The 14,097-nt window shown below is 36.7% G+C and overlaps 1 protein-coding gene across 1 annotated transcript in view; it reads right to left on the reverse strand.

The window, feature by feature from the left end:
• LOC127627580 (uncharacterized) overlaps positions 1-13,757 on the reverse strand; it is a 37,346-nt gene extending 23,589 nt beyond the window's left edge. The window contains exons 1-3 of the mRNA XM_052104020.1: positions 12,929-13,757; positions 12,543-12,667; positions 9,583-9,782 (exon numbers count right to left, since the gene is read on the reverse strand). Of these exons, the coding sequence (XP_051959980.1) occupies positions 9,583-9,782; positions 12,543-12,667; positions 12,929-13,066 (463 nt within the window). The 5' untranslated portion in view covers positions 13,067-13,757. The remainder of the gene's footprint in view (positions 1-9,582; positions 9,783-12,542; positions 12,668-12,928) is intronic.
• Between the last annotated feature and the right edge of the window lie 340 nt (positions 13,758-14,097).

Consider the following 14,097-nt stretch of genomic DNA (forward strand, 5'->3'; position numbering starts at 1 on the left):
TCACTTACACGCACTAACATGAATGCATAGGTTCCTATGGTCCTGAAGAAACTGGAATTATCAGGGAATTTGATTTTTTTTATCTCCAAGCCTGGAAAAATCATGGAAATTTCTATAGTGAATATAATGTTTTTTATACATTTCATAGGCTAGAATGCAATCTCTAGAATTAACTTAAAAATATTTCTTTTTTTATATTTAAGTAACCTTTATTATTGGTGTGGAAACACTAATTTATTTAATTGTGAATAATTAGTCAGTGGAGGCTGCTCATATTTTGACCATGTTCCTCAACAACAAAGTTACATGACCAAACCAGATGTTCGGTTACACAAGTGTTTACATCTACAGTGAAATGCCCTAAACACTTTTCTTGAAATACTGTTAAAGTGACACTATTTATTTTATTTAAGCTCTGATGGTGTTTATAAAGATTTCCTGTTTCAGTGGCATGTCCAAAATTAAAGGCTTATAGCTCAACGGGAAAAAAACATACAAAAAATAAACAAACAAACAAACAAAAAACAAGGAGGGTCAAGTGTTTGGTATAATTAAAAAAAATTACTTAAAATATATATTTTGTTCTTATTTGACATTATATAACTCAGGGTGTAAATAAGGTAGCTCAGAAAAAGCTTTCATTGCCCAAAAACTCTCACTCATTGTCATCTGAAAATAATAAAACTACAAAAAAGAAACTCCCCTTTTTCAAGACACTGTATTTTAAAGATAGTTTTGTAAAAATCCAAATAACTTTACAGGTCTTTATTGTAAAGGGTTTAAACAATGTTTTTCATGCTTGTTCAATGAACCATAAACAGACGGTAGCCAATTAAGGTCACAGTCATAAAAACATAGGACACTAAAGAGATCTTTCTACTGACACCAAAAGAAAGATGTCCTGGGTCCCTGCTCATCTGCATCAACGTGTCTTAGGCATGCTGCATGGAGGCATGAGGACTGCAGATGTGGCCAGCGCAATACATTGCAATGTCTGTACTGTGAGACGCCTAAGACAGCTCTACAGGGAGACAGGAAGGGCAGCTGATCATTCTCGCAGTGGCAGATCACGTGTAACAAACAACACCTGCACAGGATCGTTACATCCAAATATCACACCTGCGGGACAACAACAACTGGCCGAGATACACAGGAACGCACAATCCCTCCATCAGTGCTCAGACTGTCTGCAACAGGTATAATGAATTTATTTCTGCAATAGTTTAATTTAGAGATTTTGAACCAAATTAAACTTCAGCATTCAGTTTTGTTTTATACTGTATTTGTATGTACTGTATAGTGTCTTATGCACTGGCAATGTACACTTAAGATTATCTTGACAATAAAGCTTGATATAAATAGATTTTGAAACTTTTAATTACAGCATGTCCACTAATTTTATGGCATGTAAACATTATTTTATCAGATATTTATATCTGCAAAAACATTCTAATGAAATCTATTCACAAAAAAAAAGAACATTTTAACATACATTTAAATACTGAAATATTTTAAATTATTAAAATAAATGACGACTAACCAATTTCATGCAAGTTCTTTGAGACAAATTATAAGTTAAAAATATTAATGATAATATTTTTATGTTTATTTTAATGTACCATGATTAATAGTGTTTAATCAAAGAAAACTGTGAGATTACATTTTTGATCGATTCACAGCCCTAATTTTTACATTTCGAAGTTTCATCATTCAGATGCAAAGAAATTGGTTGGAGTTAAAAAAATTATTGTTCTTTTTTTTAAATGCAGGCATTTTTCGGAAGTATCTTGGGATGTACAGTGCAAGTGTTCTTTATTCTTTATTTTAAGTGTATCATGTGTAAAGACATTACAATATTGTTATCTTGTTACTTGTTTCTCATTCATCTGCATTGGACTTGCATAATGGCTCCAACCTCGTCGTAAGCAAAGACCGTGATGTGCTGTGTGCGTTTTTGGGCAAGTTATGTATTAATCTAGTCAGTTAGATCATCGTTTGGTTAACAAGTCAGAGGAAAAGCAGGGCAGGTATTGAGATTGCTTCACAAGTTTCTCCGGTAAGTGGCTCTGACATGAGCAGCACAATGAATAAGGGTGTGTGTTTGTGGCTCTATAGAAAAGCATATTGGCTTTCTACTTAAAAGGGAGGAGCCGTTCGGCCAGTCCCTTACCCAAAATAGAACTGCGTTCGTCAAGGCACTTTACTGTGACTTTAAATAGAGTTTGATGGGAAGTTTGTTATATAGCATTTAGGTCAATTTAATGCATTAATTCAGCATGATTAACTATATAAAAAATAACATGTAAACAAAAATGTAAGCAATTAATCAAGCCCTTGAAAGTAATAAGGAATTTTCCTACCGTCGGAGCAATTAAAGCTTGAAGTACCACCTAAATGTTTTTGCAAAACCCATTCAGCAAGAGGCAGTAAACACAATGTGCAGCTGTGCAGGAAACAAACCACACTGACAGCAGAGTAGATGCGGTTCTTGTATTCAAACACAGCTGGATGGTGTGCAACTCAGAAAAAGATGTCACAAAGATGACTGTAATTGAAGTTTCAAACTATGTTTAACTTGACACAGCATCCTACAAACATGATGCAACCAAAGTAAGATGTGTCCTTAAAAAAACCCCTTGTATGTCTGCCTCGGACAGAGTGACAAATTCATTTGTATACAGTATATGATGTACAAATAAATATACAAATATATCCATCCATCTTCAATAAACGCTTGTCCCAGTTAGGGTCGTGGGCAGTGCCGGGGCCGAAGGCAGGGAAACATCCAGGACAGGTGGCCAGTCCATCACAGGCCTAACACACAAAGACACACTCTCAATTTTGAATTTCCAGTTCACTAGACCTGCATGTTTTTGGACTGTGGGGAAACCAGAGATCCCATAAGAAACTCACACAAATATGGGGAGAGCATGCAGACTCCACACAGAAAGGCCCTGGGCAAGCCGGGACTCGGATTGGCTTGCTGTGATCCACCTTGCTGCCTATACAAATATATAATATTCATAATTATTTAAATATAATTATTTAATCAGTATTTATTTGAGGACATTTCTCTGTAAAATATTGATAAATGAGATTAAGAATTTAATTTTTTTTAGATTCAAATATTTTCGACTGACAGCTCTAATAGCATTGTGTTAATACCGTTGTTTGTAGTGTGAGGACACTAATCTCCACAATCACTAAGCCTTAAATATTAATAGGAGAAAAGTTTGAGATTTAAAGATCCATTTCTTTTACTATTTGGAGAAAGATTATAATAAAAATAATTGTAATGTGTTAAATACACAAGCATTCAGAGCAAGTATTTTGGCCAAGGGACACAAATGCTGCTCTATTCCTACAAATAGCTGCATTGGAAATGACCTTGCCTGTCCAGTGAGACAATTCGCTTGGGCTTCCTCAACATCTGGGCAGTTTTAAAATGGGGGCGATCTTTAGTTTAACGCTGTAATGAATCTCCTCCAGCATGGGGTGAGAAAATGTGAAGAGCAATTAAACTCAACAGATGCAGCAGGACTTTTTGAGGAATGGGGATTTCATTGATGTGGCTTGCACATTGGAAGGCCAACTCGAGAGCGACCAGCAGCTGTGTTTCAGGAGAAGCTGGGGGTGGATGGAGGGTTTGATTTTCTTTGCCCCCAACCCCACCCACACTCACCCTCAGTAATTACTCTGGTGATTTATAATGTCCAGAAGACAAATGCAATGTCAGCTGAGACGTCTCTCCCCAACCGATGCCCTTAACATACAATTTCACACTACATTACCGACCCTCTCCAAGGGCAGCGCGATTTAATTGCCACATGTCTGAGGCCAAAAGTGCTGTGTCACTCGTGTGGAGAAACAACATTGGAAAACTTCTTTCAACACTTTTATAGCTGATGAGGAATGAAATCTGAGAGCTTGATTTGTTCGCAAAGAAATCTGCACATTGGAATAACCAAGGAACTGTAAACATAGCTGAATCGTCAGCATTCACTAAACACTAAACTGTACTCAGTCATTTTTTATCTCATAAAATTTGTTTTACTCCTAAATAAATGAAAGGTAATTTTGAAATATATGTATAAAATAATGAGCACTCATATGAGATGAAGACTCGAGTCATATCAGTAACCTTTTATTCTACATGGAGAGGGTCCCCTCATGGGGGCGGCCATGTTAGAATCACAATAATGTTGCATCCACACCGCTAGGTGTCAGTGTAAGTCCAAGATGACACAAACAAAAAAGTTACTGAGTGCACCTTTAAAGTTAGTAATTTCATTTTAACCATTCACCCTCTCTCTTACCCTAGAATTCAAAGGGCTGTTCTTTACTCCTAGAATAGTCGACTCAAAAATGACAATGCTTTTGTTATTTAATCACCATAATGTCACTCCAAACCCACATAACTCTTCACAGGGTTATTTTGCCATATTGAAGGTGAATGGTGACTCCGGTCTGTCAAAACGGACAAAAAAACGCCATAACACCACAGTTCAATTAATTTATATGACGCCGGCACTATATTTCAAGTTTTCTGATCACTTTGTGTGATGAACAGTATTAAATGTTGTCGTTATTCACTCTCAGATAAAGTCATATTAGTTAGGGCTGTCGATTGTTTAACATTTTTAATAGAATTATTTACTTTATTTAATTAATTTATTTGAATGATTTACATAAAGTAGTTAATTAGTCGCTTAATTAATCATAGATGACTACAGAATTTATGGATACAAAAAATGTCTTTAGAAGTCAATATATAGTTTGTTTTATCCCTATATCATTGAGAATAAGCCTACAGTCGACAGCAACCCATTTTGCGTTGAGTTCATCAATCTGTCCTGTTCTCACAGGATGCCTTCTTGCGTTCTGTTTAGCTATTTTGGTCAAATACAATGTATTTTCATGGTGTACAAATGTAAAAATGGATCAAATGGTTGCTGATATACATAAATGAAAATGACCGAAATGGCAAGCGCTAACAATTAGCTGTATTTAGAATAAAATGAATAAAACCTGTCATTCACTACAGAAACTGTAAACCTCGGCCATGTTGAAAGTTTACAACTCCTCCCATCTCGGTTATCAAAATTAACTTTGCGTTTCCCAGACGTAATTACGACTTGAGGGTTCGTTCATGTGCAACTTTCGAGTGGGAAACTCGATTTTACGATAAGTCCAGTGAAGGCAGCATCAATAATGAATGCGGTGAACTATTCCTTTAAGATGAGTGATTACACCAATAGTATCTTTTTTGCTTTGTTTTATTAAGGAACACATTTTTTCTTATAATCTAAAGCAGAGGACATGGGTTTGGGAGGACAGTATGTTCTGTGGTGAAGAACAAAATCTCTATGACCAGATCAAGCGAGATCTTCACACTGTCCCTCAGTTCACATTTTGCCTTTTAAATGAGAGTTGGATCAGGTTTCTTCAGATGGAGAGCAACGATTGCAAAGCTTCTTAATAGGCATGAGTGAACACTGGGTTCAGGACAAAGTCGCCAGTAGCATTGCCAAGATCAGGGCTGGAAATATGAGCTTGCACCTGGGCTATTATAGTGAACATTTTGCTATCAATTACAGTGAATGAGGATCCAGGGTGTAACTGCCAGGTGGTAGTTGTACTTTAGCTGCTACAGTGGCCCCAAAAAGTATTTGGACACTTAAGCCATACTTAAAAATGTATGAATAATTAAAGATAATAAAACTCGATACATGGCCCAAAGTATGTGGACATCTGAAAACCACACCCATAGGCTATGTGCTTGTTTAACATTTAAGTTCATGAGACATGATGATGACCAATAAAGCTTGATGTTAAAGTTTGATGACATGGGTAAATTATGACTTACATTTCTTTCATCGCATAAAGTGATTGTATCGCTTCAGAAAACTTGGAACCGAGCATAAGATTTGTATTGGTTACTTTTACTGTGGTTTTATGGTGTTTTGTTGGCCTTTTTTCAAGCTTGACAGACTTTAAGTGGGCTTCACAACTGGGCTTTCTGCAAGCGAATCAGGATCTTCCACATCAGGCTCAGTAAACCATTTCTACAGGGACCTCACTTAGCGCACAGGGGCATTGCTAGAACACAAAAGGTGAACCCCATTCTTCTGTTTGTCTAAGGAGATCGCATGGCTATTTGCTTGATTTCATGCACCTGATATTAATGGGTGAAGCTCAAAAAGCACAACCTGTCTAAAAGAATGGGGATGCACACATATTTTCTGCCATGACATGTATCAAACTAAGTGGCTTTTTTTTAATTGTTATAATTGTTGCAATTACTTTTAACCAATGGGTCCCAAGGTAATTTTTAAGTATGAAGTCAGTTCCCCTCAAGTTCACACAGGTGTCCTAGCAGAGTATCCACAGGTGTAGTTCATCACATTAACTACTATTAGTTGGCTCAACAACCATAACGTAAGAAAATGAATAGCTTCTACTCAGAAATGTACACATTTATCAAAATCATTGGTTTGACTACATTTGCATTCATGTGTACAACACAAAATAGTAATTAGTGAACTAAGAGTAAATGTGAACACAAAGTAAAAGAATGATTGTGAGTTCCTTGAACTTCTTTGGCTTAAAAATCCATCAAAATCAGATGTTGAAGTACTGCTAACTCAAATGTTCAAGTACAAAAATGAGGTTGCGGGAAATACCCATAATGGCGCTTGTATAATTTAAACACGTTTGTTTAGTCAAAAGGAATTATTGGGGCATTTAATTACACGTTATTAAGAATTCATAGAGATTTTTAGCTCTTTTTAGTATTATTGATTAGTTATTCTGTGTAGTCACCATTAGGGTGATTAGTGTTCCCTTTGAAGTTGGATCCCTATTCAATCCATGTCATTTTTCCTTATGAATGTGGATATGCGTAGGTTTAGTTTTACATCTTTGGGGAAACAATTGTTTAATGACTGTTTAAAGTGAATAGTGGCCAGAACTGTGAAGCTCCTAAAACCACATAAAGGTATCTTAAAAGTAATCCATAAGACTCCAGTGAATAAATCAATATCTTCAGGAGTGATTAGATAGGTGTGGGTGAGAAACAGATCAATATTTAAGTCGTTTTTTTTTTACTATAAATGATCCTCCCTGCCCAGCAGGTGGCGATTCACACGAAGAATGCAAATTGCCTAAAACGAAAGAAGAATGTGAAAGTGGAGATTTATAGTAAAAAAGGACTTGGATATTGATCTGTTTCTTACCCATACCTAGGATATCGCTTCTGAAGACATGGATTTAACCAGTGGATTACTTTTATGCTGCCTTTATGTGCTTTTTGGACCTTCATAGTTCTGGTCACCATTCACTTGCATCATATGGACCAAATGAGCTGAAATATTCTTCTAAAGAACTTTGCTTGTGTTCAGCAGAAGAAAGTAAGTTGTACACATCTGGGATGGCACGAGGATGAGTAAATGATGAGAGAATTTTCATATTTGGGTGAACTGTAGACCTTTTTCAGACTGTGATGATGCATTTCCACCTTATTTAGCAGCGTAAATCTCTCATTTTTTATATTAAACATTTTTTAAATATTGAGTGTAAATTTATAACATTACGTTTTGTGTTATATTTCCCTGGAATTAGTTTTCAAAAATGAATTACCACAGCTGCGAGGGGGTTTCTATTACAGTTGCTGAGAGAGTGACAGTAAATTTGGCATCTTCTCCCATCCGACTGTCTTAATCCACCGCTCTCTATTTTTTTCTTCTGGAAAGTCATTCAAACGTAAGATTGGATTTTTTTCATTTACTCTTGGAGCAAATGGGTAAGTGAAAATAAAATTGGCCGTGGTCTTCCATTCACTGCTGTCGACAAGTCACACAATTTAATTGAGTAAAGTTGAATGAGCTGATATATTTGTGTATGCAGTATCTAACAGCTTTCTAAATATGCTGACAAAAAAATGACCATAAGTTGAATTTACTTTATGAATGTTAAGAATAAGTCAAACACATCAAATGAAGTAAATCCAACACATAATTCTTTTCAGTGATATGGTCAAGTTCCACTGATGTTTGACAACAAACATAAACTTCTTTTACTTTAATGTTTTGCTTGAAGAGTACTAATATCTAATGCAATGGCATTCATACTGTATATTGTTAAGCTTGGCTTAAGTGTCCAAATAGTTTTGGTGGGGCCACTCTACAAACGTACAACCTATTATTAGGGTGTTTCTTCAACATCAGGCACTGAAATTTTTTTTTACGAGACTACTTTTTTAGATGTCCACAGTGCTAGTGTCGAAATTGAAGAAACACCCATTAATTTAATAACACTATTTACAACAGAAGAAAAGTTTTCTACTATTTCTTCTATTACATTATTCATAAACTGAACAACTGTGAAACAGTCCCACAACAATATGGAGTATCCACCACCTACTGCAAAGAGGTTTACTGCAACAAGCAGCAAATATCACAAGACACGTGATTGCAGCTTTTTAGCAATCTGTCAAGCATCTGACTGTGCTGCACATTCTCAGCAGAGAGGAGCTGAAAGACAGAAACAAGCTGGAGCAGTCAACCTTTGTCCTAAACTGGGACATGTCACCTCTCCAGATGCTCTTCCATTACCACAAACCCTTCTCTGGAAGTTCATGCCATGAGGACACTGGAGTTTCCAATGCAGTCCCGGGTCAAAAAGCTTTAAGCCCCAAATGGTTTCAATCATCTAACACTGTGTCTGCATGGTATGGAACACGGTGAACTCTTGAGGGTATTCGCTCCAGTTAATGTCCAGATGGAATCATAAAAAAGCTGGTGAATATTACCTCCACCCAACAATGCCACTACTAACAAGAGTCAAGAAGTATTGCTCAAAGGCCAAGTCATCACATAGTGTACTTCCCACAACAAACCACAGACTTTTGCAAGCATTCTGTATTATTACAAATAATGACAACAAAAACAACATTTCTCCAAAAGATACATTTATTTTAAAAATGAGTCCCACTAAGACATTTAAAAAAAACAACACACGTTTCACAAATCCAGACATATAAAAAATGGTCTGGCATCAGTCCAAACATTTTACTATTCATGTTTCATTTTTACTTAATTTTGTCCAACATACATTTCAATTCAATCTAATATTATCAGTTATTTACCTCTGAAGAATTCATGAGGCATTTTATTAAACTAAACCAAAATAGACAGCTTACTTTCATGTATCTAACATGCTTTGTACACACAAATAGTCCAAAACAACCCAACCACCTTAAAACAATGAGAACTCCTAAAATCCCAGTGCTCAGCAATTGTTCATCCACAGTAGCCGATCATCGATGGACAACTTTGGATGCTCCTTTCATCTCCATGTGAAATGGCAAAAAAGTATCCAAGTACCTAGAACATCATGGGCTCAAGAATTAAACAAATAATAATGCAAATCAAATATATGGTTCTGAATATGTTCAGTTTGTCTCTAAAAGTAACATTTACGATGAAATGAGTAACTGTTTTGCTATATAATGTGAGGGTCAACGTTTAAAAGTCAAAACTAACAGTCCTGAACTTGCCCTCAGCATAAAATGATTGTACCTTCATAGTGTTTTGGCCGCAGTATTGCTGGCTGTCTCCTGTTGCTCGGCATCAGGTGTTAAACTTGACGGCCCCTCCTCTTTCTTCTCTGCGGATAGGAAATCATGAATGGCGTTCTCGATGTGCGGCTTGAAGATGTGGTTCAGTTTCGGGTCCACCACTTGAGTAATGATTCTGTCCACCCCTGATTCCAACATTCCTGACCTGTGAAAATAAGCATGGTTTTAATCCAATATAACGCAATTCTAGAACATTGTCGTCACAACTTGATTTCATTGCGTTTTATCTATTTAAATTTGAAAAATGGCAGTTTACTTAACCATTTGATTTGGAACTACATGAATACTTTTTGTGGTGTTAATGTAGCATTGACCAGCTTTACATGCACTTAAGAAAACGGTTTATTCCAGGGTTTTTGCAGAAAGCGGCGTTCTGAAAGGTCTTGTAACCGAGAATGCTGATTTCCTTACGCAGTTTAAGGAATTAAGAGAAAGCAGTTTAACACTCCGAGGTTCCTCCCAAAGAACGCTGCTTATGTGTTTCCATGGCCCCATTAAGCCGTGTTCCGGAGAATCCTAGGTGTGCTAAACCACTTTCTCTTATCAAATCAAAAATCAAATCACTTTGTTTTGCATTCTCGTTTGCATGACATTTCAGATCACCACATTCTGCAAAAAACCCTGGAATAAAACGCTTTCTTAAGTGCATGTAAACGTGGTCAAAGTGGCCATGTAACACACAAGGGGCATTCTAATAGATTTTTGAGGAGTGCACATGCGCGTGAAACAGACCGGAGAACAAACATCATAGGATTGAGCACAACAACAAATCAACAAAACATTTCAAGGAGTACAGTGGGAAAAGCACATACACTATAAACTATACCAATTTATACACACCAATGTAAAATATTGACAGTCCCTCATGTTTGCATTTATACGCTCATACACTGGGGGAATCCCAGAGTTTTATGTAAGAGGGAAACCCCACTATTGCAGTGCAATTCCATTGTAGATTGCGATGGAAAGTTAAGGAAACAAACACAGCAACATCTTTGGAGTATCTGGAAATAAATCGAAGCAACGGAGAATAAAATTATGAAGCCTTCCTCAGATGCCATGTTTGTTATTTACACATGCGTCACAGGGAAATTACATTGCTGCCAAGTAGGTTTGCAGCAGTATACTGGTTTCACGGTATACCACGGTTTGAAAATTGACAGTTATCATACCATGTACATTTGCTAATCTACGGTATTGAGAAAAAAAAAAGCGGAGAATCTCACTTGCGTGTGCGTGCACATCTCCTTTCCTCCTCGACTGCTTGTCAGACTCATTAACTTGTGCCCCGCATACACGTATGCAGCGGAGAAAATGTCAGAGAGAAGCGAGGGGGTCTGACATAAGTGAGAGTGTGTGTGGACTGGTGGGTCCTAGTTCAATTCTGACTGGGTCGAGGAAAGCAGGGAAAGAACAATGTCATGGTTCTCCCATTGAAGTTATGGCGGCTGCCCAAGTGAAATCTCATTTAGGACTGCAGAGGCAGATTTAATGATAATCTAAAGCTAAAGGGTTCTCATCTGCACTTTCGCACGAGTGTAACGGAACCAACTCACAATCATCCTCTGCTCTTCTCTCTGGCGCGCATGTTCAACAACCGGGCTTCACTTGAGCTCAGACCTCAAAACTGATGTGACCAATTTCAGATCTAGTGAGACTTTTCTAGTTTAAAGTGTTACGGAGGACATTAAATCAAACCGCTCAAACAGGAGGCATTCCTGACCTGCCGAACAGCACTGAGGAGGAAAAGAGCAACACTGAAATGCACCACAAAATAAAATAATTACATCATCACCTTTACAAAACTCTTCCACGATTTTACATGAGTAAAAGTAACTTATATTTTCACAAAATGTTATAGTTTCATATGAAATAATCTATTAGACCTTATTATATATCAACAGTAGCAGTTAAAGTTTCAAGATGTGTTTCTGCTAATATTTACTTTTCATAAATACTATAATTTGCTATTATTATTACGATTATTTAAGATTAGCTACACTAAATAAACCATGGTAATGAGGAGCCTTTCCTTCTGTGTAATATGGTTGTTCTGTTTGAATTATGTTTGAAATTAGGAAACAAACTACAATAATAATAATAATAATAAGCACATATAAGTATAAATGCTCTTTAATTTTTCTTTAAGTGGGGAGACAACTTCCTGTCGCTTTTGTTGTTGACGTCAACAGGATTGAATCAAGTTCAGCCAAAGAACTATTTATTTTGTCTTCTGTATAACAAACAAATTAACGGTGACCAGAAGCAAAAAAACACAAAAAAAGCACATAAAGGCAGCAAAAAAGTAATCCTTAGGACTCCAGTGGTTTAATATTTGTCTTCTGAAGCAATCTAATCGGATTTGGATGAGAACAGACTTAAATATAACTATATTTTTTTATATAAATCTTGACATCAGAAGTCTCCTTGGCGAGGATTTAGACCTTGATTACACTTTCTAGCACCATTTACCAATCTGCGCACACATCAAGGACTAGGATGTGTAATTAAACTTGAAATTGTGATTGCCAAGGAGACTTCTGATGCCAAGATTTATAGTTAAAGATCCAAAACTGATTGGATTGCATCAGAACAGAAGACATTTATTAAACCACTGGAGCCTTATGGATAAATTTGATGCTGCCTTTGTGTGCTTTTGGAGCTCAAAGTTCTAGTCACCATCCACTTGCATTGTATGCAGAGCTACAGAACTGAAATATTCTTCAAAAAAAATCTTCGTTTGTGTTCTGCTGAAGAAAGAATGTCATACACATGAGTAAATGAATTTTGGGTGAACTAACTATTTGAAAGGAATTGTTCTGAATATTAAACACAATGTAATGTACAATGCAAAGCAATAAAACATACCACATACAGAACAGTAGAAGGATTGACTGATACATACTGAACTACACTCTGTCTCAAGACATTCCTCACTTGGTTCTTGTTGATGGATGGATTCCATTCTTGAGTGCTAAGATGAGTGGACACAAAGTTGTCCACCTTCTGCCTGAGATTCTGGTAAGCTGGCTGGAGAGAAACATGAAACAGGTCAGCTTATATTAGACAGAAATTGTATGGATGACAAAGGCAAAAAGTGAGGGGGGAATAGAGATAGAAGTAAAAGACACAAAACCCTACGGATGGGTCTCAAAACTAAGTGAGCTGTCTACCTAGACAGCATTCAAGCCCCAAAATGCTGTCTAGGTAGGCAGCTCACCAGTTTTTGAGACAACCTTCGTTGTATAAAAAGGATCAAGTGCAAATCTAGATGCAGCGTGTGTGTTTCACCTTCGTGTCCACGTCTGCCAGACAGTCTCGTCTAAACTCATCAAACAGGCCTCTGTTCTTCAGATGCTCCACAATGAGCGCAATGAGCTGCGGGTCTCCTGGAGGTAGACTGGCCATATTACTGCCGCCTTCTGCCATAATTTACCATCAAAATAATGACGACCGGCTATTAACAGCGCTTAAGAAGCGCAATCCGCTAGTGTTAGAAGGCTCTCTCACGTAAAAACGGTTTATAATGCAATAAATAACACTCCAAATAAAACAAAACTGAAGTTCATGAATGACAAGCATAAAAACAGTAGAAAAAGAAAGCGCTTCCTCGTTTTCTTTTGTGTTGGTCTGCTGGAGGCGTACAAGCAGATATGCCACCTATCGGACACAACGAGAACAGCGCCAAAATATTACTCAACATGCTCAGAGTTTGTAGCACATTTAGCTTAGCCTACAGTAGTTCAAAAATGACTGTTTTCAACGTCGTATCGCATTTAAGTTGTAAGCACCGTAAACTTATAAAAATGACTAATGTAATACTCATTTCTGTCAATATACCATAGTTAGCCACCTTACATTTTTGATTCTACTGTAAAACCTGTGCATTAGCATGGAATCTCCTTCAAACAGTGTAAAAAAACTTCTTTTAATTCTTCTTTTAAAAAATTTCTTTTAATTTCTTGTTTTGCTGACAGTGGAGGCTAATTTCAATTTAGCACACTTTTAAAACAATTTAAAGTTATGCTAAGCCTACCTGTTACAGTGTATTTTAAAAGTGCACTCAATAATAGTTTTTTCATTGAAAAGGTTTTCCTCCGAAAGACATGAATTTTAATTTTGCAATATATGTAGAGAATCACAACCACTTACATTAAAATGAAGACTCCAGCCATCTCAGTAAGCTTAAAAAACTGTTTTATTCTACATGGAGAGGGTCCACACATGAGGGCTGCCATGTTAGATTCACATGACCAGTCGAATACTACTATTAATCTCAGTAACCATCCTGTTATTGAACACTTTCACTCATTGATTAAATTAATCATGGCTGACTGTGATTACTGCATTTCTACAATGACATCTGAAGCTGAAAACTACTGATTTTAAATGATGCTGCATCCAAGCCACTTGTCAGTGTAAGTACAAGATGACACAAAGACAAAAGTTACTGAGTGTAC

Source organism: Xyrauchen texanus, chromosome 34, assembly GCF_025860055.1.
Source record: "Xyrauchen texanus isolate HMW12.3.18 chromosome 34, RBS_HiC_50CHRs, whole genome shotgun sequence".
Taxonomy (NCBI): domain Eukaryota; kingdom Metazoa; phylum Chordata; class Actinopteri; order Cypriniformes; family Catostomidae; genus Xyrauchen; species Xyrauchen texanus.